We start from the raw sequence: 26,085 nt of genomic DNA, 5'->3' as shown, positions 1-26,085 counted from the left end.
CGAATCCAACCATTCTGGAGAGCAATCTGGAATTATGCCCAAAAAATTATCAAATTGTGCATACCCTTTGATCCAGCAGTGTTTCTATTGGGCTTATATCCCAAAGAAATACTAAAGAAGGGAAAGGGACTTGTATGTGCCAAAATGTTTGTAGCAGTCCTATTTGTAGTGGCTGGAAACTGGAAAATGAATGGATGCCCATCAATTGGAGAATGGCTGGGTAAAATTGTGGTATATGAATGTTATGGAATATTATTGTTCTGTAAGAAATGACCAGCAGGATGAATACAGAGAGGACTGGCGAGACTTACATGAACTGATGCTAAATGAAATGAGCAGAACCAGGAGATCATTATACACTTCGACAACGATATTGTATGAGGACATATTTTGATGGAAGTGGATTTCTTTGACAAAGAGACCTAACTGAGTTTCAATTGATAAATGACAGACAAAAGCAGCTACACCCAAAGAAAGAACACTGGGAAACGAATGTGAACTATCTGCATTTTTATTTTTCTTCCCGGGTTATTTATACCTTCTGAATCCAATTCTCCCTATGCAACAAGAGAACTGTTCGGTTCTGCAAACATATATTGTATCTAGGATATCCAACATATAAAGGACTGCTTGCCATCTAGGAGAGGGGGTGGAGGGAGGGAGGGGAAAAAAATTGGAACAGAAACGAGTGCAAAGGATAATGTTGTAAAAAAAAAAATTACCCTGGCATGGATTCTGTCAATATAAAGTAATTATTAAATAAAAATTAAAAAAAGAGAGAGAGAATAAAGAACAGACAACAAGAAAAAAAAAAGAAAAAAAAAAGAAAAAGTATTTGATTCAGTGAAATAGTATTCTGTCTCATAGTTTTTCTTCCAACAAAGTATTTGCCGTCTATACCTCAAAATAATTCAAGATGTCTTGAAAGATATAATAATGAAAGGGAATAGAAATAAAAAAGATTTTTTAAAGGTTGATAATGAAATATTTACATAAAACTTTTTTAAAAAATACAAATATAGAAATAAAAAAGATTTTTTTAAAGGTTGATAATGAAATATTTACATAAAACTTTTTTAAAAAATACAAATATTTACCATAGCATCCTTTGTTCCAAATCTACGGTAACTTGAATTACACAGATTTTTTGAGTCCACAGGATATTCATCTGGATCATCAGCTTTAGGATTTCCTTCTCTATCTATGTCCCTTTAGAAAAAAGGATAAGCATTTGTTAAGAGACAAATTCTGTGTATTATTCTCCCTTCTGAAGTATTTTACTACTCAAAAATATTTAACACTTTATCTATCATTTTAATTCTAAAAATACAATTTCCTTTTTTAAGGAATTAAATAAGAACTTAATAATTTAAAAAATACTTCAAAAATCAATGGAAGGTACTTCTGCTACCAATACATATCACAATACTTCTATGGCTTAATAGATGTGATTCATAATTTTCTGTAGCCAAAAATTTTAATTGCTCTATTTCAACCTGGTGATGAATCTCTCTAGTTAATTAGACTGATCCTTAAAAGAAAATCACATATTCAGATTTCCTACTTATAGAGGACCTGCCCACATTTTATACTTTTCTAGCATAGTCCGCAAAAATCCAAGGTCACAGTGCCATGATAAGGTGGAAGGGTAAAACTTTGGTAAAGGAAGACTAAAATAATATTTCACATTCATATAATGCTTTAAGATTTACATAATACTTTCCTTACTCTATGAAGCTCTATGAAATAGGTAGTATAAGTAGTAATCTAATTTTATAAATTTTACAGATGAGGAAAATGAGGCTGAGAGGTTCAATGATTTGTTCAAGACCACACAACTAGTAGTATAAGAACATTTAAATTTTTTCCCCCAACTCCAAATCCAGTGCTATTTCCACACCATGATGCTGCAATATGATAATAAAGCCATTATTATTATTATATTTCTGGAAGGAAATTTAAATTAGTAATCTGGAATGTATCTTTGGAACTGAATTTTGAAAGCAGACAAATGAGCAGGAAAAAAGTGAAAGTGACAATTTAAACAAACAATCTTTTTTCTGTAAAGTTCAACTATAAAAATAAGTTCAGAGAGATAGAAATGCATCAGAGATAGATGTATGGAAGGAAAGTAAAAAAGAGGAGAGGAGAGGAGAAGAAAGGAGAGGAGAGGAGAGGAGAGGAGAGGAGAGGAGAGGAGAAGGAGAGGAGAGGAAAGCAAGAAGATGAAGTTGTCAAAATAATAGATTGTCCCAAAAAATTCCCACAAAGGTTTCCCCAACTACTATCTCTCAGTCTCAACAGTAACAAGAAATAATATACTAAAAAGAAAGTGAATTTGTTTGTTGTTATTACTTTTTTTCCAGTAAGGAAAAATCAGCTTAATAAGTCAGGCAATCTCAATTATACTTTTTAAAAATTACCAAAAGTCAGTCCCAGAGTTTTAAAGATGCCATTTAAAATCTGGCTAGGTACATAGGGATCAAAATCATCAGAAATTAAGACAGCAATATCTATATGAAGTCATTTAGAAACATCCAGAATCTCTAAAATGCTTGAGATTTTTAAGTCATATCCAACATTAGTCAACCAACACTTCCTACTCTTCCTAATTACTAGACTCTCTTTCCTTTCTGGCCTAGTTATGGTATAAACTGATCCCATAGGTCTAAGTCACTCCTTCACAAGAGAACTCCTAGAAAACTAACTTTGTTTCAAGAGCTCATTGGAGCTTCCATAAACCAAATCTGTAGGTACTACCTAAAGCACATAGGAACACCTGGATTAATTCCAAAATCAAGCCAAATATTCTCAAGATTAGTAGCTTCCAATATAAATTATGTGATGAACTTATCATACAAATCTCGCTTCTATTCTTTTAGGACCATCAAAGGACATAAATAGATTAAAAGAAGCAACAACCTAGATAGCAAGATTCTTATTAAGGATTTTCTCAGTGTCTGTACTGTATTAGTTGAGAATAAGAATGGGAAGAAAAAGGCATTTGACACAGGCAGAGATGAGAGGGAAGTAAACCCAAAGCTGTAATTTTGAGCAGCTTTTCCAAGGAGACTGGCCATTTATCCAGGTTTCCTGCTTCTCCTGACATAAAAGATGCTATGAGATAGGGAACCAGTATCAGGGCCCCAAAGAAGTTTTTAGAGGAACACTTTCCAAAACACCAACCAAATTCTGTTTCAAATTTTGTGATAGAGTAACTGCCACTGGTAATAGTTTGCATATGAAGTATGACAAATCAATTCACCTCTTATTGTTTCAAATCTCCAAACCAAATCATATGTTTCTTGGCCTATTGGCCAATACTTATTAGTATATACCATCTCTTTACCAGGTTTTGTTCCTATACCAATATCCCTACACTAACTGGTTAATCCATCTTATAGATCATTTTATCATATCCTCTGAAATTCCTTTTCTGTTTTCATAAATTCTTCCCCACCTCCTTAAATTAAAAAAAAAAATCCCCAAGAGAATATCCATCTTCTATCCTTCCCATTTCCCTATTACTAAGAAGAAAAACAAAACTCTTGTTACAAATATGTATAGTCAAATAAAACAAATTTCCACATTGGTCATATAAAAAAATTATGTCTCAATTTGCATTCTACATCCATTACCTCTCCTTCAGGATGTAAATAGCAAGCTTCATCATAAATCTTTTAGAGTGATATTTGATCACAGTTTTTAAGTCTTTCAAAGTTCTTTATCTTTACAATAATATTATTGATAAATTATTTTCCTAATTCTTTTTACTTTACTCTGAATTATTTATACTCTTCCCAGGTGTCACTGAAACCATCCTTTTAAAATCATTTCTTAGAACACATTAAGTTATTATTAAGAGTTACTAATGATCTGCTAATTCCTTGATCTAAGACCCTTGATCTTTCTATAGTTTTTTTGATACTGCTGAACAGCAAATAGTCTCTTCTCTTACTGCTATAAAAACATTCTCCTCTCCTGAAAAATTTCTCCTGAAGGCATGTATAAGTGAAATCCATGGAGAAGCAGTATGACTTGACAGCCCAGTCCACCAAACCAGAGTGTCATTGTGATTTTCAGCTCCTAGGGAAAAAACAAAACAAAACAAAACAAAACCATGCTTGCTACACTCTGGGAGTTCTAAGAAAAGAAAATTGACATCAATAAAATTCTTTCTCAGGTAGGTTCTGAGACCCCAGACAAGATGGTGGAGAGGAAGAAATTCTTTCCATCCTGGTATTTCAGTCTGTAATCTCTTTCATGTCTTACATATCATTGTTTCTTACTCTTTTGGAATTCCCCATTCACAAAAAAATGAAATGCTCAGACCAAAACAATTGTGATCAAAAGTAGTATTATCCAAGGTAGTCATGGCATTACTAAAACACAAAGAGCAAACTTTAAAGAAAAGGAAAACTAGAATAAACGTCTGCTCTCTTGGACAAAGAAAGAAGACAGCCACTTTGCCATCTACCTACATTCTCTCGCCTCTAGCTAACCAGGCATGGCATCTGATTACAGTGGGAGAAGGCCCTCCAGAATCTTAGTGGCCACCTTTATATCTCATATCTATCATTTAAAAAAATTTCAACTCATTATTATTCAAATCACTAGGCATCTCTTTTACTCAACCCAAAAGCCAAACTCACACTTGCCCAGTTGTATTATCACACCAGCACTCAGCTCTCTGCCCAAAACATTAAGTAACTGTTCACCTCTTCTATTCTTGCTCCTCTTCCTGAAGTGTTTTCTCTCCCCTTACTTTAGGACTAGAGAAGGGCATCTTCTCTTTTCCTCAGGCAATGAAAATCTGCTCTTTCCACAGGATGGCTCACAAAAACAGGTACTAAAGATCTTATGATTTCTGCCTGCAGAAACTCATCTCCAAATATTTTTAAAAATCCATAGAAAAGAGCAAAAGAAAGTTCAGAAGGGAACATAGACAAGCTGACAGTATTGGTATTGCTGTAGCAAACTTACAATTTACTTTAAAAAATAAAAACAAACTGTTTGCAAAAGAAATTTTGTTTCATTAAAAAAATCCCAGACCTTATTGTTAATAAAATTGGCAACCAAGAAAAATCAAAATGCTTATTTTCCCATATCTACAAAATTCTTATGAAAATAACGTATGCACACACTGAGAGAATTCTTCAAAAAGATACAAAAAGGGAAAAGGTAGACATTATCAAATAATATTCTACAGGAAATCACATCTTTAGTCACACTACTAAAAAGTATAAAAGATAAAAATAGCAACTATGCCTATCACTTATTGACTATAAAACATATTTAGTAAGGCCAAATGCCATCTTAAAGGTAATTTGCCAACAAGGTATCTTCATGCATATGTTAAGATATATTAAGAATATTACTTGGAAGATGTGACAACAGGGATAATATTGGTCAGCCCTCAAATTTTTAACATCAATAAAGGAATAAAACAAGTGGCCATGGGCCATATGTTTTCAGAAAGTGTTAGCCACTACCATAAAGAAAATCCAGAGCAAGATCCAAATGGAAGATTGATTCCCTATGATGAGCAAAAATCCTCTAGACAGTCCTCTTTGTAGATGTCATTGTTGTGGTTTTTCCAAACCCTGCAATACAAGGCCTGATAAATTAGATATACAATCATCCAAAAAAATTTCAGCCCATGTACAAAAGAACAACCAATTGAATTTAAGATTAGAAATAAAGAAAATATGTCCAAAGTCACTGTGATTATCAAATATAGTTCTAGAAATGTTAACTCTAACAGTGAGACAAGAAAAGGAAATTGAAAAAATAAGCAGACAGAAAGGACACCAAGATGATAAAGTGTCTTCTTAGGGAACTCTTAGGAAACTATGCAACTAAAAGATAATAGCAAGATATACAATTAACCCACAAAAATCAGCAGCAACCTTTTTGCATATTATTGACAAACCTCTGCATGAAGAGATGGGGGGGGAGGATCTCTTTAAAAATAAATACAAAATATATCAAGCATGTGGAAGTTAACTTATCAATCAGCAATATTTAGAACTTATATGAATAGCACTACAAAATGCTCCTTATAGAAATAAAGGAAGATTTAAATAATTGAAGAGCTCTTTAATTGTTCATGCTTGGACTATAATGATATAATAAAAATAGTGATATTACTTAAATTAATTTGCAGATTTATTACCATACCAAACAAATCACCAATGAGGTTATCTTATAGAACTACATAAAATAATTTATATGGAGTAGTGTAAAGTTAAGGGTGTCAAGGGAAATAAATGAAGTATTCTAGCATTAATATAGTATTAAGCAGTAATCATCAAAACTATATGTGCTGGATAAAAATATAAAAGTAGATCAGTGGAACAGTTTCATTAATTAAGAATAGAAAGCATAGGAGGAATTACAGAAAATTGAGTTAAAATGAAGCACAATACAGTGTTGGACTTGGAGTTTGGAAGAGCTGGATTCAAATCTCATCTTATATACTTACCAGCCACACAACTGTGGACAAGTCATTTAACCTTTTTGTCTCAGTTATCATATCTATCAATGAATATAAATAGTAGTTCCTGTTCTGTGAGTCAAATGAGAGTATGTATGAATCAATAAAAAGCGCTTTTATTAAACATTAACTATGTACAAAGTATTGTGCTAAGTGTGGAATACACAAATAGGAAAAACAGTCCTTGTTCTTAAATTATTCCCATTCTAATGGGGTTGACAACACATATGAAATGTTTCAGTTTTAAATTATATGGAAAGGTCCCAAGGTGCAACAGCAAAAACAGAAAGGCAATTTAAAAAAAAATGTCATTTCTAGTGCTAAAAAAAAACAGGAATTTGGCACATGTCCAGATTGCCTAAAATTGAGGCACTGTTAGGGAATATATTAGAGACCTACTTTGGGGCAAAAATGCTCTGTGAAGACCAACAACATGGGTGGTAGCAGACTCATTCCACTAGCTGTGCAGCCAGAAAAGGTTGTGTCTTTAAAGCTACTCTGATAAGGCACAGTAACTGACTTTTTGGTGGTGATTGGAAGTAAAGGAATTAGTCATTCACAGCAGGAATCATGAAGTAAGCTGTTCACTTAGGCCCTTACCAACAAAGTCAGACTTTGTTTAAAAAAACAATTTGAAAAGAAAACAGTCATTGCAGAAAATGACCAACTACATTGACGGTCATATGCAATATTCCACACCAATAGCCTTCCATCTCAGCAAAGATGGGAAGGATGTGCATTTTGTCAACTCTTCTACAGAGATATATTTCTCAACTTTTATAAATGTATAGCCTTCATTTTGTTTGTTTTTCTTTTCATTCACATAGCTGTAATGATTATATAGATTGTTTTCCTGGTTCTAGTCAAGTTCTTTTAAAAAAAAAAACAAGTTTCTCTCAGAACCAAAGACTCATCTTTTTAGATTTTTCAAATAGTATTGTTATATTTTTATTTAATTATATTTTCAAATATAACTATAAGTAATGAAATAATGCTATTTTAAAGAATTAAAATTTCAGGTCATCCAAAGGGAAATGGAAAAGTTTGGGAACTATGGGTAAGCTATACATAAAAATCAACAAGAATTATACAAAGAAAAATGCATAAAGAATATCATCAGAGAGATATCAGAAAAATGGTGATAACTAATGTAGAGTATTATGTATTCTACTCAATTTCAAGAACTCCAGAAAAAAATCCCCAGCCTTTTGGAAAAATTCTCTGTGTAAGATTTATAAGGCAGGATAGATAAGAGTTACATAGAATAAGAAATTATGGAAAGAATCCAATCTACAACACTGGAAAGTGTATTCAAATCAATTAAGATTATTTCAGAGAGCTGAAGCACATGTGTATAGATGGGATTCATGTCACTATTCTGCTCAACAATATTGTTTACTGAGTGAAAAACCTATTCCTCTTTTTAGCATACAAAGCCTTCTATAATATAATAACCTACCTTTCCAATCTAATCGCATTATTTCCTTCCTAATAGATCTCTCTCTCTCTCTCTCTCTCTCTCTCTCTCTCTCTCTCTCTCTTTCTCTCTCTCTCTCTCTCTCTCTCTCTCTCTCTCTCTCTCTCTCTCACACACACACACACACACACACACACATTCTCTTCATAACCCTTCTTCCCTCCCTCTGTCTCTCCTTCTCTCCCTCTCATTTCTCTGTCTCTTCCCCGGCTGATATGGTCTATTTTTTGCCTTCAAATGCACCATGCAACCCTCTTTCTTTAAAGCCTTTATTTTTCCCTACCTTAGAAAGCCTTAAATTCAATTCTTTGACCACTGGATTTCTCTTCAGCCTTATATTCCATCTCAACTGTCAGTTACTCTAGAGTAGTCTTCTCAGAAAGAAAGAAATCAATAATGACTTTTTCTCTTTCAAATTGTACATAGCACTTTGTGGGCAATTCTTTAAAGCTTGCATCTTCCATCTCTATAATCTACCATCTATAATCTCTATGAGGGCATAGAGTACGAAGTACTGTGTCTTTTATGTTTGTAACAGTCCTTTTTATAGTGGCAAAGAACAAGAAACTGAGTGAATACCCATCAATTGGAGAATGGCTGAATTATGGTATATGAATGTTGTGGAATATTATTGTTCTATAAAAAATGATCAGCAGAATTATTTCAGAGAGGCTTGGAGAGATTTATATGAACTGATGTGAAGTGAAATGAGCAGAACCAGGAGATCATTATACAAGACAACAACAAGATTATATGATGTTCAATTCTGATGGGTGTGTCTCTGTTAAACAATGAGGTGATTCAAACCAATTACAACAGACTTGTGATGGAGAAAGTCATCTACATCCAGAAAGAGGACTATGGGGGCTGAATATGGATTACAACATAATATTTTCACTTTTTTATTATTGTTTGCTTGCTTTTTTCTTTCTCATTTTTTCCCTTTTTGATCTGATTTTTCTTGTGCAGCATGATAAATGTAGAAATATGTATAAAAGAATTGCACATTTAATTGGATTAGTTGCTGTCTAGGATATGGGTTGAGGAAGGAAGGGAGGAAAATTTGAAACACAAAGTTTTGCAAGGGTGAATGTTGAAAACTATCTTTGCATATGTTTTGAAAATAAAAAGCTATTATTTTAAAAAAAAGAAAATAGAAGGCATTATGAATTCTGAGTTCTCTCTTCACTCCACAACCACCTTCACATATATAGTCACAGTACGGAAAATAACTTCTCCATCAGATACTGAAGCAAGAGAGAAATTAATAGGGATGATGAGAGATTTTGCTCTCACTTACTTTAATAACGGAGAGGCCATGCTTTTTACATTGACTATCCCCTTATTCTTGTATTTCTAATCCCATCCCTTCTCTTATCCTCTGAGACTTTGTATATGTGACCATTCCCTTTCTCTTTCCTTTTCTCTCCTCATCTATTGGTTCCTTTCATGCCTAGGTCTCTAGACTTCCATTTTCTCTGCACCCACTCACTTGGAAATCTCTCATCACCTCTAACTTGGATATTTGCAGTAGCCTTCTAATTGGTGTTGTCTCCATTATCTTCATGATTATCTTAAAATACAACTCTTGTTAACCCCTCCTCTTCAAAAATCTTTTGGTCCCTGAAGTAGAACATCTATAGAAAAGCTACACATGCAAACATAAACACACATGTGTATATTGTTTTTATTTATATATACATACACAAACATGCATGTATAAATACCATGGATGACTTCTGAAGCTGGGATATCTGTGTATCTATCTATCTAAAAATCTATAAAAGAATAATTTAAAGAAAAAAGATAGAACAATAAAAAAAAAGTGTTGGTAAAGACAAGAATAAACAGAATGCCTAGGAAGGAAAGAGAGTGAAATGCCCCAGAGCAGATAGTGTTAAATTAAATTAATAGTAAGTCAAAGTCATTAAATTTAATTGGCAATCTTAGAGAAAACAGTTTCAGTTGGATGGTATCAAAAAGCAGATTGCAAGAGATTTCAAATACTGAAGCAAGAATATTTTATTTGAGTGTAACTTACTATGGTTTTATATATACGCATATATAAACTATACTATTTGATTATTTTATTTCAAACTAAGGTTTCCTTTGATAGATTTATAAAAGCAAACATATTGGTGAGGATCTGTGAATAAGGTTTTGAGTGTGTACTTATTCACAGGATTCCTTAAATTTGGAGTAGATTTTCTGGGGATCCTATGACACGAGAGGGAGATTCTAGACACTTTTATATTTTACTCAAAAACCATCTCTTCTTCTAAATTATTTTTTATTTTGGTAGGATCTCCATTATCCCACGCATACAGATTCATAACCTTAAAGTATTCTTCACTCTCTTCTCTTTCTCAATCCTGTGTCCAATTAGTTGCCAAGTTACATTTCTCTCATTCATTTTTTACACTCAAATATTATATAAAATTATATATTAACATATACACATAATTATATAAAAAGTAAAGAAAATTATATATACTGTTTTCTATATAGGAATATAGAACAGCAGGTTATAAACAATATATCAAATTGTATATACTTATATGTATATATGAGAAAAAGTACACGTATGATTTGTGAAATGTCCGCACATATAATTTTCTATGTTTAGTTTAAGCCAATTTGCATATATATAATATATATATATAATATATAACACTATACTTTTTGATGATCATGTGCTACAAAAATACATTGAGAAATTATACATGTAACCATATACATGTACACACACATATAGATAGATAGATACATATTACTTATAAAAATAGGGAATTTTTTACAATAAGAAAATATTTATAAAACATTTGTGTATATATGTACGTAAATATTGTTAAATGAATTGTTAACAGATGCCTTTTCACTTCCACTTTTTCCATAATATTGATGTTCATTTTTTTTTAAAGAAAAGGTCCAAAAATGAGTAGATACCCATCATTTGGAGAATTTCTGAATAAGTTATGATATGTGGAAATAATGGAATATTGTTGTACTATAAAAAAGATTGAAAAAGCTGATTTTAGAAAAGTCTGGAAAGATTTACATGAACATTGAGTAAAGCAAGCAGAATTAGAAAAACATTGCACACAGCAATTAGATTGTGTTATGATCAATATGACATATTGGATTTTCTCAGGGAATTTAGTGATTCAAGGCATTTTCAATAAACTTTGGATGAAAAATGCCATCTACATCCAGAGAGAGAGAGAGAGAGAACTATAGAAACTGAATGAAGATCAACATACTAGTTTTATTTTTTTCTATTTTTTTCTTGTGGTTTTTCCCTTTTTGTTTTTTCTCTCTTAACACGACTCATATGGAAATATATGAAAAATGAATGTATACATATAATCTTTTTTTTTTTTAAAGGAGAAGTCCAAATAGTCTTGACTTGTACATGAATTAGATTCAAGGAAGGCAGAGTTGCACAGTCATTAGCATCACTCTCTGTTCCAGAATCATTGAAATCCAATAACAAAACAAAAGACAGGAAAATTGGTGATGGCTTAGTATGCATTAGATAAATTTGGCATCTCTTTTGTATAACCAAGCTCTAAGAACTCCACAACACTTACTTCTGTCACCTTCATGGCCATTAGAACAAATTATTCTTATCTGCCCATTTCACTATGGGAAGTCTTTACATTCTTGGGACAAGAACCTACCAGTTTGAAGCTGGTCATTTATCCTTAACCTGATTTTTAGCCTATCTGCCAAGTTGGTTTACTGGGATATGGTTGCTGCACATGCAACAGCTTCTTGAAGCTACAAGTAAGAGTTGGGCGGCAGGTAGACATCAAAGGTGGATAAACAACCCTGAAAAAAGGTTTGGCAAGCCTTCATACTGAAATGCTAGTCTTCCCTAAATACCACATAAACCCTTCCCTATCATTTTCTATATAAAGATCTTTCTGATTTCTCAACACCCCCCCCCCCCATTCATCACCCCTACCCTCACAACTTTTTAGTCTTCTCTCTCTTGGAAATTACTTAGCATTATACTGAATGTACTTTGTATTTACTTTATACACACGTTACAAAATCTATTTCAATATAAGTTCTTTAAAGGCTTGTATCCTAGAACCTAGGAGAGTGCCTTGCTATATACAGTAGGAGCTTAATAAATATTAGTTGATTTAAATTTGACCTGAAATGAGAGTTTCACAATTAAGGAACAGTGAATGGTAAGATTGTCATAGCATTCTCCCAGACGACAGGTCACATGTCTTAATTTTGCCTTCACAATTCACATAGTAAAAATGTATCTATTTTCCCAATGTCATCTTAACAATTCAAATGCTGAAAACTGAAGCTTTCAAATTTACTTATAAACTTAAACAATAAATCTGTTCAATGTCAAAGAAGGGAGAAATAAGGGTGAATTTATGAATATTTATATCTTAGTTCTTTATAATACAAAGGTTTTTTTTTTCCTCCAAAGGAATTTAAATCTTCTTGATGAATGAGAAAACTGACCATTAGTAACTCTAGTTCTTCTAAGCAGGTTTTTAAAATGTGTTGCAATTTCTGGTCTAACATTGCAATAGCTATGAGTTCACATTTTAGAATTATTGAGATTAAGACTTGTCATCTATATTTCACTTTCTGTTGAAAACTGCCTCCAAATGAGATAAGAATGATGTGTTTTCTAGGCTCCACTAGGCATCTGCTATCCAAGGCTTCAGAAAAATTACTCTGGAGAGTGAACAATTCCCTAACATATTAGAAAGTCAAAACAAATAGAACCAAAGAAGCATAATACATTTTTGATTATCATCTTTAAAAGATATCACAAATGAAGCAGATGTCAAGATTTTTATTTCAATGACAGATTCATTGAGGCAACAAACAAAACCTCTGCTGCAAAAAAAAATTAAAAACTATATATAGGTTGGGCATGCCTTCTCATTTTCAAACTTTTTTAAAAGACCTTATTTTTCTATGTGTTCCTTGCAATAACTATGAATTACATCCTATGAATAAACTGAAATCACAAAACAAGCCAGAAAAGTCAGTATCAAAAATTCTAAACTGAGCTCAAATAATAAAAGCAGCTTAGGTCAAACTAAAAGGAAAATTCATCTGACTTACAAATTATTTTAAAGCAAAAATAAATCTCACTGAGTCAAATGATATTATATATTGCAACAAGGAAACAGAACTATAATCAGGAATTTTTGTATCTGGGGCAACCAGTAACATTATCATCAGTGAAAAGTTGTATGAAAGGTGTCTTTAGTGGGGAATTAGGGTTGTTGTCTTTTGTTCTGAAGTAGAACAATGACATCATAGGATGATAATTTGACTTGCCTGTGAACTGAATTTAAGTGAGGCAGAGCTGCACTAAGTCATCAATGTTACTTTCTCTTCCTGAGTCATCAAAATTCAGCAGCAAATACAAAAGTCAAGATGATTGGTGATGGTCTGGGATGAGAGTGGATGACCAACTTCTAAGAGGGCTACCCATCTACTTCAGCCTTCTTCATTGTTGTTGAAACACCTTAATTCATCTACCCATTTCACTAGGAGAAGTTTTAATTTCTCCTTTTAATTTTAGAATTTCAAGTTCAGTATTTGATTGGGGATTTTAATTTGCTCTTTTTTTTTTTAGCCTTTTAAGTTGCAAGCACAATTCATTGATTTTCTCTTTCTCTATTTTATGCAAGTAGGCCTCTAGAGATATAAAATTTCCCCTTATTACCACTTTGGCTGCATCCCACAAATGTTGGTATGTTGTCTCATTATTGTCATTCTCTTGAGTGAAATTATTGTGTCTATGATTTGCTGTTTCACCTATTTATTCTTTAGGATGAGATTATTTAGTTTCCAATTACTTTCTACCACTAGCTTTTTGTTGAATGTAGTTTTTATTGTATTGTGATCTGAAAAGAATACATTTACTATTTCTGCCTTTCTGCATTTAATTTTGAGGTCTTTATGTCCTAATATATGGTCAGTTTTTGTATAGGTTCCATGAACTGCTGAGAAGAAAGTGTACTCCTTTCTGTCTCCATTCAGTTTTTTGCAAAGATCTATAATACCTACCTTTATTATACTTTTCCCTGTGACGTTCTTCTTCTTTAAAATAATAATTCTCTCTGAAAGAAAGCAGGTTTCTCGGGGAGGTTTTCTGGAGACAGCCTTAGTTTCAGTGAAAAGTAATAATCACCCAAATGCAGGCAGCTGGTAAAAATACAAATGTTTATTTTCTCCTTCCAAAACAGCCCGGTTAGTTGAGGCCTATCTCTCTGCTTGGTTCTAAGAGCTCTTGCAGCTTTGTCTTTTGCTTCTGCCTCTGCTTTCTCCAGCCTCCAGCCAGCCAAGTGGAAAATGGAATGAATCTCTCTCTTGCTTCTGAAAGAGGGTTTCTGGCTCTCAATCTCCCAGAGTGCTCTGTGTCTGTCCCAGCGTGCTCCTCTCCAATCTAATTCAGCTGAACTCCTGACTGAGTCCTCTTCTTATATATCATCTTCCAAAGGTTGACTCCTCCTTCTGGAGGCACACCTAAGGGAGGTGTGAATTCACAAAGTTACAAAGTTTGCTTTGTGAATCTCCCATACTGGTGAACTCCAATGAGTATTGGTGTGAACACAAGCATTGTATCAATTAGTTCTACTTAGTACCTTGTTTCAGATTCTGGCCCAAAACATCTCCTTGTAAGATCAGATCAGTGATACTGAACCAGCTAAATTAGATAATTATTGTCTCTATCAACTCTAATGACTTAACAGTTTAAAAAGATTCCAACATTTCCCTTATTTTTTCTATATTCCCTTCTATTTAGCCTACTCTTTTCCTTTTCCCTTTTCCTCTCCTACTTCTTAATGAGGTGAGAGAAGTTTTTCTGTAAACCAAATATGTCTACTATTTTCTCTTTGAGCCAAATCTGATGAGAGTAAGATTCACACAATGTTCCTTCCCTTCTCTTAATTCCCTCAGACATGATGTTTCCTTTGTCTCTTTGTGAGATGTAATTTCCCTCTTTTTACCTCCACTTTTCTCTTTTTCTGATACAAATTGCCTTTCCACTTCTAATTCCCTTTTTTTATATTATAACAGTAAAATCAAATTATACATGCACTCTTTATGTATACCGTAACAGAAATACATTTCTCGAGTTCTTTTTATCTTTTTATGCTTCTCTTGAGTCCTAAGAAAGTCATTTAATTAAGAAATAAAATTAAGAGTTAGTTTTATGAAAAACCCAACAAAATAGATAAACATTTAATTAATTTGATTAGAAAAAGGAAAGAAGAAAATCAAATTGATAGTTTCAAAAATGAAAAGGGAGAACTTTCCACCAATGAAGAGGAGAGCAATAATAATGAGTTATTTTGCCCAAGTATATGTCAATAAATTTGATAATCTAAGTGAAATAGATGAATATCTACAAAAATATGGATTTCCCAGGTTAACAGAAGAGGAAATAAATTATTTAAATGTTCCATTTTAGAAAAAGAAATAGAAAAAGCCATTAATCAATTAACTCCCTAAGAAAAAATCTCCAGGGCCAGAGGGATTTACATGTGAACTCTACCAAACATTTAAACAACAATTAATCTCAATACTATATAAAGTATTTGAAAAAAATAGGGAAAGAAGGATTCCTACCAAATTCCTTTTATGACACAGATATGGTGCTGTTACTTAAACCAGGTAAAGTGAAAACAGAGAAAGAAAATTATAGACCAATTTCCCTAATAAATATTGATGCAAAAATCATTTTTAAACTATTAGCAAAAAAATTACTGAAAATCATGCCCAGGATAACACACTATAACCAAGTAGTATTTATACCAGGAATGCAGATCTGATTCAATATTAGGAAAACTATTAGCATAATTGACTATATTAATAATCAAACTAACAAAAATCATTATGATAGAATCCAACACCCATTCCTATCAAAAACACTAGAGAGTATAGGAACAGATGGACTTTTTCTTAAAATGATCAGTGGCATCTATTTAAAACCATCAATAAGCATCATGTTGTAATGGGGACAAAATAGAACCATTCCCAATAAGATATGGAATGAAACAAGATTGTCTACTATCACCATTACTATTCAATATTTTATTTAAAATGTTAGCTTTGGCAATAAAAGAAGAAAAACAGATTAAAGTAATTAGAGTAGGTAATGGGGAAACCAAATTATCACTCTTTTGCAGATGATATGATGATATTCTTAGAGAACCCTAGAGAATCAATTAAAAAACTACTAGAAACAATGCACAACTTTAACAAAATTGCAGATAAAAAATTGTGGTGTTCTTCTTCTTTCTTTCTTCTTTCTCTCTGGGAGAAAGCAGGTTTCTTGGGGAGGTTTTCTGGAGGCAGCCTTAGTTTCAGTTGAAAGTAATAATCACTCCAAAATGCAGCCAGATGCTAAAAGTTCAGATCTTTTATTGTCTCCAATATAGTCCAGTTAGTTTTCTTGGCCTATCTCTCTGCTTGGTTCCAAGAGCTCCCTCCGAATGTCTCCAAATCCAAAGGTTTTTGTCCTTCAGCCTCCAGCCAGGGAGGTGGAAAATGGAATGAATCTCTCTTGCCTCCTTCACTTGGGGCTCGGCTAGCTTTCTGGAGAGCCTTTCAGACCAGCTTGGTCTCAGTGGGGGAAGTGCAGGAACCCAGCCACCACAGTGATGTGAGATGAAATGAATCTGGTTGCGCCTCAGAGAGAGGGCTTCTCCTGAACTGACTTGACACTCCCCTTTCAAGTCTTTTCAGCTGAACTCTCTTGACTGGCTCACTGAAGCTCTATTTATGCTCCTTCTCCGAGAGAGGGATTGTGGGATATGAGAAAGTGGGGATTATGGGTTTCTTCCCAGAGTGCTCTCTGGCCCTAAGAGCTTCAAGGGAGGTGAGAATTCATGAAGTTACACAGTTAACTTTGTGAATCTCCCATACTTGTGAATTCCGATGAGTACTTAAATACTTCTTGCCTATATGAGCTCTCTAAAGGTGTGAACAGAAGCATTATTGTCTATCAGTTCTACTTAGTACCTTGTTTCTTCTGGCCCATAACATCTCCTTGTAGGATTAGATCAATCATACTGAACCATGCTAAATTAGATAATTATTGTCTCTATCAACTCTAATGACTTTACACTTTGTAAAGATTCCAACACAAAATATCACCACCATATTATATATTAACAGTAGTGAGTGATACAAAGAGAAATTCCATTCAAAATAACTGTAGATATTATAAAATATTTGGGAATCTATCTGTCAAGGAAAAGTCAGGAACTATATGAATGCAACTACAAAACACTTTCCACAAAAATAAAGTCAGATCTAATAAGTTGGAAAAATATCAAGTTCTCATGGGTAGGCCATACACAACATTACCTAAATTAATCTACTTATTTAGTGTTATACCAATCAAACTCCCAAGAAATTATTTTACAGATGTAGAAAGAATAATAACAAAGTTCATCTGAAAAAACTAAAGGTCAAGAATTTTAAGGGAATTAATGAAAAAAATGCCAGTGAAAGCTGTGTCAGATCTAAAACTATATTATAAAGCAGATTATCAAAATCATTTGGTACTGACTAAGAAATACAGTAGTCAATCAATAGGTTAATATTCACAGGACAAAATCGTCTATAACTATAGCAAGCTAGTGTTTGACACACTCAAAGACCTCAGCTTTTGAGATAAGAACACACTATTTGACAAAAACTGCTGGGAAATTGGAAATTAATATGGCAGAAACTAGGCATTGATCCACACCTAACACCATATATTAAGCTAAGGTTAAAATGGGATCATGATTCATGGATTCATGACATAAAGAGTGTAATGGGCTGAGGCTCGAGTTGATGCACTGAGGTCCCAAGCACATGAGGCTAAGTAGTAATTGGACCATACTCTATTAATATATAAGCTTGGAGAAAGAATGGCCCCCACCCACTCTTTGTGCAAGTCCTGATGTGTTGTATAGGAAATGATGATTTTGGTGGGTGGAGGCAGGGGAGTGGAAAAGGAAGGGGAAGGAGAGATTGCTCGCATTGCCATTGCGATGGCCCTTCAGCTCAGGTCTCTCTCTGCTGTCCTGGCTTCCTGTCGCAGCTGCCCATATTGCTATCACAATCGTCTTGCCCATATTGCTATTGCAGTCTTTTTTCACCTCTTCACTTCAATAAAGATTGAAGATTTTTCCCTTAACCTGAATTCCTGATTCCAGCTGATTTTAAATACACAGTCATTACAAAAGAGTGATATCATAAGGAAATTAGAGGAACATAGGATAATTTACCTCTCAGATATGTGGAGAAGAAAGAAATTTGTGTTCAAAGAAGAACTGGAACTCATAATTGAACATCAAATAGATAATTTTGATTATATTAAGTTAAAATTTTTTTTGTACAAACAAAACTAATGCAGACAAGATTAGGAGGGAAGCAATAAATTGGGAAAACATTTATATTTAAGGGTTCTGATAAAGGCTTCATTTCTAAAATATATAGAGAACTGACTCAAATTTATAAGAATTCAAGCCATTTTCCAATTGATAAATGGGCAAAGAATATGAACAATTTTCACATCAAGAAATTAAAACCATTTCTAGTCATGACCATTCTAGTCAAAGGTGCTCTAAATCACTATTGATCAGAGAAATGCAAATTAAGACAACTCTGAGATACCATTACACACCTCTCAGATTGTTTAAGATGACAGGAAAAGATAATGATGAATGTTGGAGGGGATATGGGAAAACTGGAACACTAAATACATTGTTGTTGGAATTGTGAATGGATCCAGCCATTCTGGAGAACAATTTGGAACTATGTCCAAAGAGCTATCAAACTGTGCATATCCTTTGATCCAGCAGTGTTTCTATTTGGATTATATTCCAAAGAGATCTTAAAAGAGGGAAAGGATCCCACATGTACAAAAATGTTTGTGGCAGCCCTTTTTGTAGTAGCAAGAAACTGGAAATTGAGTGGATGCCCATCAGTTGGAGAATGACTGAATAAGTTATGGTATATGAATGTTGTGGATATATCAGGAAAGTTATAGCACCTTCCAAAATCTATAAAAAAAATAAAAGGGAGATATAGGTGGGGGGGAAGCAAAGTATGGGGAAAAAAGATAAGGGAGGGATCCATGGGTGAAGGGAACAAGGCAAGTTAAGGAGCAGAATTAAATTAGAAGAGAGATATTGATAAACACTACAACAAAGATTAGGAGTTAAATTTATTAGGAAAAAAAGTACGGCTTGTAAACATTGATCTTAGACACAGTCTAACTTAAAGATTCAATCAAGAAAGAAATTTACATTATATGTCAGCCATACTAATATTGTTTTAGATGCTTGTTTACATATGGGCAAATGTGTATGTCTGAGAATTTACATGTATGTTATGTCGCTCTATGTATGTGTATATATAAATATTTGCATATGTGTGTGAGTAGGTGAATGGGTGTCAATGCATATGTATATATGTGTATGTTTTGTTCTGTGTGTGTATGTATGTGTGTGTATTTATTAAATATATCTTTGCTTAATTATAGCCTGTTTGGGAAGAGTGGGAAGGGAAATGAAAGGAGAAAAGAAGAATAAAATTTAAAAAGGGACAACAACCAACAAAAGAACAAAGTATAAGGAAGCAAACAGACATTCATGACTATATAATCTCTTCTATTATTATATATTCTTTTTTGATATGGAAATTCATTGTTAAAAATATGATTGTACATGTACATCCTATATCAGATTGATTGCTGTCTTGGGGTAGGGCAGGAGGAAAGATGGGAGAAAAAATGGAAATCAAAATATTATAAAAATAAATGTTGAAAATTAATAAATTATTTTTGAAAAGAACTGGATGTCCCTTCCTAATATTCTGTCTGCTATGAATTTTCTTCATTGAAAGTTTTCAAGTAGCAATTTCAAAGCCATTCAATTCAATCTAATTTCAATAAGCATTTGTTAAGTGTCAAGAACTGTACTTAGCACTGAGGATATCAATAAAAAAGATAGTTTTTGCCCTCAAAGAGCTTGCAATATAATAAGGGAATACAGCACCTGCAAAAAGAAGCTGCAAAGGCAAGGGCTAAGGAGAGGAGAATTGGAAAGGGAAATGAGAAACCATGATGATCTGTGAAATCAAACCAAACAGAACTGCTGATGAAAGAGAGTTACCATGAATTAACTAAAAGTTACTTCGCATGCTTGGGGTAGACATCCCCCTAACTCACAGACAGGTTTGAAACCTGTCAAGTTACCTATCTACCCAACTCAGTAGACCAATGTGGCCATTATATGTGATGTTTGCAAAGGCTAGCTTTCTGGAGGGTCTTGGGATCAGCCTTGATCTCAGCAGAATAATCACCATGAGAATAGTCAGGAATAAAGTTCAAAGTCTTTATTATCTCTTTCACAGCTGTCTCCTTTGCCTGGGTGACCTTCAGACAGGCCTTGGTCTTAGTGGAGGAATGCAGAAGGCAGGAGAGCCACCAGGATGGTGGGAGATGGAATATCTTCTCTTTCAGTCCTTATTGGCCCTTATATACCTTATTGTAATTACATCATTACAGCATACTGATTATGTGTTAACTTAAAGAACCATTACATCACCATGCTAAGTACTAAGTATATATCTAAACTAGTTAACCATTGTCTCATCAATTCCTCTGAGTTAACACCATATTTCAAGTATACTTCTCCAGCCTTCTCACTCTGTTTAACTATACATGCTTCTAGAAGCCATAAATGAAAATTGGATGGCAGATGGATACAGAGATGGAAAGCAACTCTGAAAAGGTTGCTTCTGTGGGGCTTCAGGGGGAAAATCACACAGGGGTGAAAGCCAAAAGCAAGAATCACAAATAACCTTGTATACCTGGGAACTTTACCCAACTGATCTTGCCTGTCTAGACATCTAATCATCTGCACTGACCTGTTGCTCAAATATTAGGTATCAAGCCCAGCACCCAGAAATAAATCAAAATGTTAGCCAAACTGCTATGCAATGATATTCTATATTGCTCCCTTTTTTTGATTTCTATAATTACCATGAGACTTTTTCAGAGCCTTGGCAAAGATCCTGATCTACTGAATCACCTGGCAGCCCCCCAAAAGAGCCACAGTTTTGGGGTTGTATTAATGAAAGCTTCAAGGTGAAAAAGGCCTACACTTTGGAATAGAACTGGCACTTAACCCTTTCCTGACTCACCAAAAGAGAAAAGATTTTGGGAAATGGAAATTGGGTTTTATTGAAATAACTAGTTAGAATGTAGGGAATCCTACAAACTGAAATTGAATGCTTTGACAAAAAAGAGAAATTAAGAAAAGTAAATGATTCTAATCTCATTCTGTAATTAACTCTATTAAACTCTAACTCTATTAACTCTCTATCACTCTCTATCTAATTCTATTAACTCTCTATCACCTCAATATGTTTGTTTGTCTCTGCAACTAGTTAGAAAATCAGCTGGCCTTCATTGAGTTAATTTCAGAAATTCAGTTCTCCCACTAATCACCAAATACCATTAGGGATGGCATGGAAGAAAATTGTAACAATTGTGGTAGTTTTCCTATGGGTCATGTTGTTTTCCTATCTATGCTTACATTGCTTATATAGTCTGTGCCTACAAATGGGACCATCTCTCCTGTCTATTCTTAAAAGACCTTAAAACCCTTAGTATAAAGCCACCCAGGGACTTTATATAAGATATTTGGGAAGATTGTTTGGGTATTTTTCAGAGGTAGTATGTGGGGTCCTCATTGGTGAAAGCCAAAATAAGGAAGTGAAAATCATAGCAAGGACACAATATCCAGCACATAATCTTCAATGCTTGAAAACCTTACCCAGTTAACCATAACAGATTTGAATATCCAGACATTTAACCAACTGCATCAGTATGACATGTCTTGGGAATCAAGCCCAGTATCCAGTAGTAAGTCAATACATTAGCCAAACTGTTATAATACATGCAATGATGATTTCTTCTCCCTTTGTTTGATTTCTCTGATTACTATGCGGCTTTTTTCAGGGTCTTTGTAAGGATTCTGATCCACTGAATTATCTGGCAGTTGCCCCCAATATAAATGTCCGTATGATTATTAAACTACTTATGTAATCATAATGAAACTCCTAGTCTCTTTCTTCAGTATCAAATTTGTCCCTTGGTTTGAAGGAGGCTCAGAAATTCTTTGTGCAGAAATTCCAGACCTTATAGCACTTCTCATACTAGAGGTACCAGTCTTTCCTTAATACCCTGTATATCCCACCTACAACAACAAATGGTTAACTTACTTAGATACATACATCAAAGGAATATATAAATTTATTTTGTATCTATTGCTTTACCTAGTCTCAGCTCCACAGAACAAGATACCTCCTTGCTAGATATGTTATTTCCCCTGCTCTGCTTTCCTGCCCCATTTTGTATATTCTCCCTTTCTCCCTTTTCTTGTTTCTTTAGCTTCTCCCTTTAGTTTGTAAGCTCTTTCAGGGCAGACACGATCTCTTTATTAATTTTACTCTCAGCTCTTAACACAATGCTTGCCACATAGGAGACAATAAATAAATTGAATTGGAAAGGAAAGACTAAGGTTAATGCATTTGAACTGTTTTGTTGCTGTTATTTTTTAATCCCATAACTGCTCTGATCATTCTAGATCTCTATTGTCTTTCCCAAAACAATTGCTCTTTCCTCCAGGGCACAAACATGTCAAGAGTGACTAGCCAGTAGGGTTCCAATAGCATTCATTCTAAACATGGAGATCTGTTCATCATAGAAACTCACTGATACTTTCATGGATTCCTTGACCTTAAAGTTTAAAACTACTGGTTTATATCATTTTAATATTTTAGCGTATCTGAGAATACACCAGATGTTATCCCTCTATTTTAGGGATAATATGCTTCAGTGGTATTCATGAAATGTGAAGAGAGCTAGATGAAAGCTTCTAGTATACTGATCTTCTTTGGAGAATTTATGGGAGGATACAGGGAAGAATCATACAAGATGAGAATATATAGATAAATTTGATTTGTACTAATGGAGGGAATAAGAAGATTCTGGGAAGATGACAAAGGTCAGAAAATCTCATGCTTTCTAGATCTCCCCAACAAACAAGATAAAAAAGCACCTCAGGGTGCATGTAGAGCACTAAAAATAAACAAGATCAGGGGAAGAGTAGTGATTCTTCTGGTATAATTGAAGATTTGAAGAAAAATCAAAGAATGGAGGTTCTGTCTATGTGAAATATATACACCTCCAGGTGTATATATAGCTCCATTGAAACAACAAGCTGTGAGCCCTGTGGCTAAACTGGTTTGGGAAGTAACCTTGGACCAGCCACAGGAATTTTCATCTCCTAAACAGTGTGGGGAGTCAGACATCTAAGTCCAGCAGTCCTGGTGATAAGTGATACCAGACCCAGCTGTGTTACTGAGACAGGGCTATGAGTGAGAAGGAATTAGTACATACCACTGGGTCAGGGATGCTACTGGCTTTTAGCACTTATAAGTGGGTGGAGTTCTTGGTTTTGGTTCTAGGCCATAAGGGAAAATTGAAAAAAGTACATATCATCCCACACACCCCAAAACTAGAGATGATTACATCCACAAACTGCTATAATTTTTTTAAAGCACTCAAAGGAGAAAGAACATAACCCTAGAAAATTACTATGGAAATGGAGAAGACTGGGGTTCATCTTCAAAGAAGGATATTGAAGCAAAAAATGTCTCACCTGTTCCAAAAGAATTTATAGAAGAACTCAAAAAGGGCTTTAAAAATCAAATGAGATTGAGAAAAACTTTAAAAAAAAAATCTAAAGTAAAAAAAAGAACATTAGGAAAAGAAAGTTAACCAAGTAGAAAAGAAGATCCAAAATCTTATGAAAATAGATTTCTTAAAGACTAAAATTGGGCAAGGGGTGGCCAGTGGAATTATTAGAGAACAAGAAATGATAAGACAAAATATAAAGAATGAAAAAATAATGGAAGGTATAAGACAACTCATAAGAAAAATAACTGACCTGGAGAACAGATCAAGCAAATAAAATATAAGAATAACCAGACTAAATGAAAGCTATGATAAAAAGAAAAAAGAAACTAAACACAGAAAATATAAGAAATAATTAAAGAAAATTGTCCTGAAGTGTTAGCACAAAAGGGAAAAGCAGAAATAGAAAAAATCCACTCATCATCACCTTAAAGAGATCTTATAATAAAAACCTATAGGAACATTAAAGCTAAATTCTGAAAAGAAAAAAAAAACAGATCTAGGAGAAAATATTACAAGAAACAATAAAAAAATCAAATACGACTGAGCCACAACTAGAATCACACAACTCATAGCAGAGGCTATATTAAAAGACAATAGGTCTTGGAACACCATATATCATAGAGCGAGATTATGGCCAAAAATATCACACCCAGAAAATTGACATATAAGATCCAAGAAAAATATATGCTAAATTACATCAAAGACTAATTACAAGGGACTTAAAAAGGAAAAGCTGTTTGTTTTATACATGGAAATATAAATCTTATTTTTAAGATAGTCATTAGTAATTAGGTAGTTTGAAAGAAAGATTGGATAGAGCTGAATATGATGTGATTTTAAAAACAAAAAGTGTATAGGAAAAAGTAAGAAAATAAATTATCTAAAACAAATGAGGTACAAGAGGAAAAACTGAGAATTAGATGGGGAGAAGGGCTGGTAGTTCTGAAATCCTACTCATATCAGGAATGGGTTAAAGAAGACATTATAACTGTATATATAACATATACACACATGCAAATATATATACATATTTTTGTATATATGTATGTGTCTGCATACATACATATAAACTTATACACATATATGTATAAAAGCCTAAAATCAGAAAAAAATAAAAGGGTAAGAGAATAGGAAGGATGAAAGAGGTTTACAGGGGAGCTTGTTAAAGAGAACACTACTCACATCAGATCAAAGTTAAAGAGAAAGCATTATATGCATTTAGAAGGGAATAAATTTCTTCTAAAATTATAAAGAAATAAGAGGGTAAGGAACTAGGATAAATAGGGATATAGAAGAGTGTATAGATTAACAGGAATGTTATAAGGTGTGAAGATTAACAAGAATGGGATAAAGAGGTATAGGGTCAGATGAAGAGGATAGGGAGATCCTTGTAAGTGGATAGGTTAAATAACAGGAGGGCAAGATGGAAGAACTGGATAGTGGGTAGAAGTGATATACACAAACATAAAATAAGGATAAGGAGTAGAATTTATGTAAAAAAAAAAGCAGGGGCAGTAATGATCTCAGAGAAAGTTAAAGTTAAAATAGATTTAATCAAAAGAGAAAAAATAAGGAAACTACATTACATATCAGTCATATTAATCAATATTGTTTTAAACTATTTAACATAATAATTACAATATTTATGTAATATAGGAAATGATGAGTTAGAAATATATGGAAACACTTGGAAGGAAGACATTATCTACCTTCAAAGAAATAAAGAACAAACAGCATTGTATGTTCTTTCATGGAGGCATATATATGAATGTGTGTATATATGTGTGTGTGTGTGTGTGTGTGTGTATGTATATATAATGTTTGAGTATGACTATAGATAGGTATGTATATGTATGTGTATATATGAGTGTTTGTGTGCATGTATATATAAAGATATCCACACTTAATTGTAGCCTTCTGGGGGGAGAAGAGAAAGAAGGGGGAAAAAAATAAAGTAAAAAGTGTACAGTAGAGAACAAAAAGAAGCAAAAATGAACAACTGAATACAATGTTTATTATTTATTATTTATTGCTTTTTATTTTTGAATCCTTTCATCTTTTGCTGTATACATGGCAAAGTTTTTTCCCATTTTTATTTAAGTTTAAGATGTAAAAAACTAATTTTTAAAAAATTAATGGAGGAATATTCTGATTAGATTATGGATCCTCAGAAATAGTGAAATATAAATCAGATGATTTCATCTATATATGTTTTTTTCTCAATAGTTTTTTATTTTTCCAAATACATGTAAAAATAGTTTTCAACATTCATTTTTGTAAGACTTTGTGTTTAATGGTCTCTTCTAATCTTGCTTTTCTGGTTCTTTGACCTCTGCATATTCATTA

General features: G+C 33.3%; 1 protein-coding gene across 2 annotated transcripts in view; it reads right to left on the bottom strand.

Annotated features, from left to right (window-relative positions):
- Nucleotides 1–26,085, bottom strand: part of CFAP95 (cilia and flagella associated protein 95) — a 73,904-nt gene that overhangs the window by 25,311 nt on the left and 22,508 nt on the right. For both annotated transcript variants that reach the window (XM_051962017.1, XM_051962010.1), the window contains exon 2: nt 1,098–1,209. In XM_051962017.1, coding sequence (XP_051817977.1) covers nt 1,098–1,209 — 112 coding nt within the window. The remainder of the gene's footprint in view (nt 1–1,097; nt 1,210–26,085) is intronic.

This window comes from Antechinus flavipes, chromosome 1 (assembly GCF_016432865.1).
Source record: "Antechinus flavipes isolate AdamAnt ecotype Samford, QLD, Australia chromosome 1, AdamAnt_v2, whole genome shotgun sequence".
NCBI lineage: Eukaryota > Metazoa > Chordata > Mammalia > Dasyuromorphia > Dasyuridae > Antechinus > Antechinus flavipes.
Note: the sequence above shows the minus strand (reverse complement) of the source record. Positions and strands in the feature narration are given on the sequence as shown.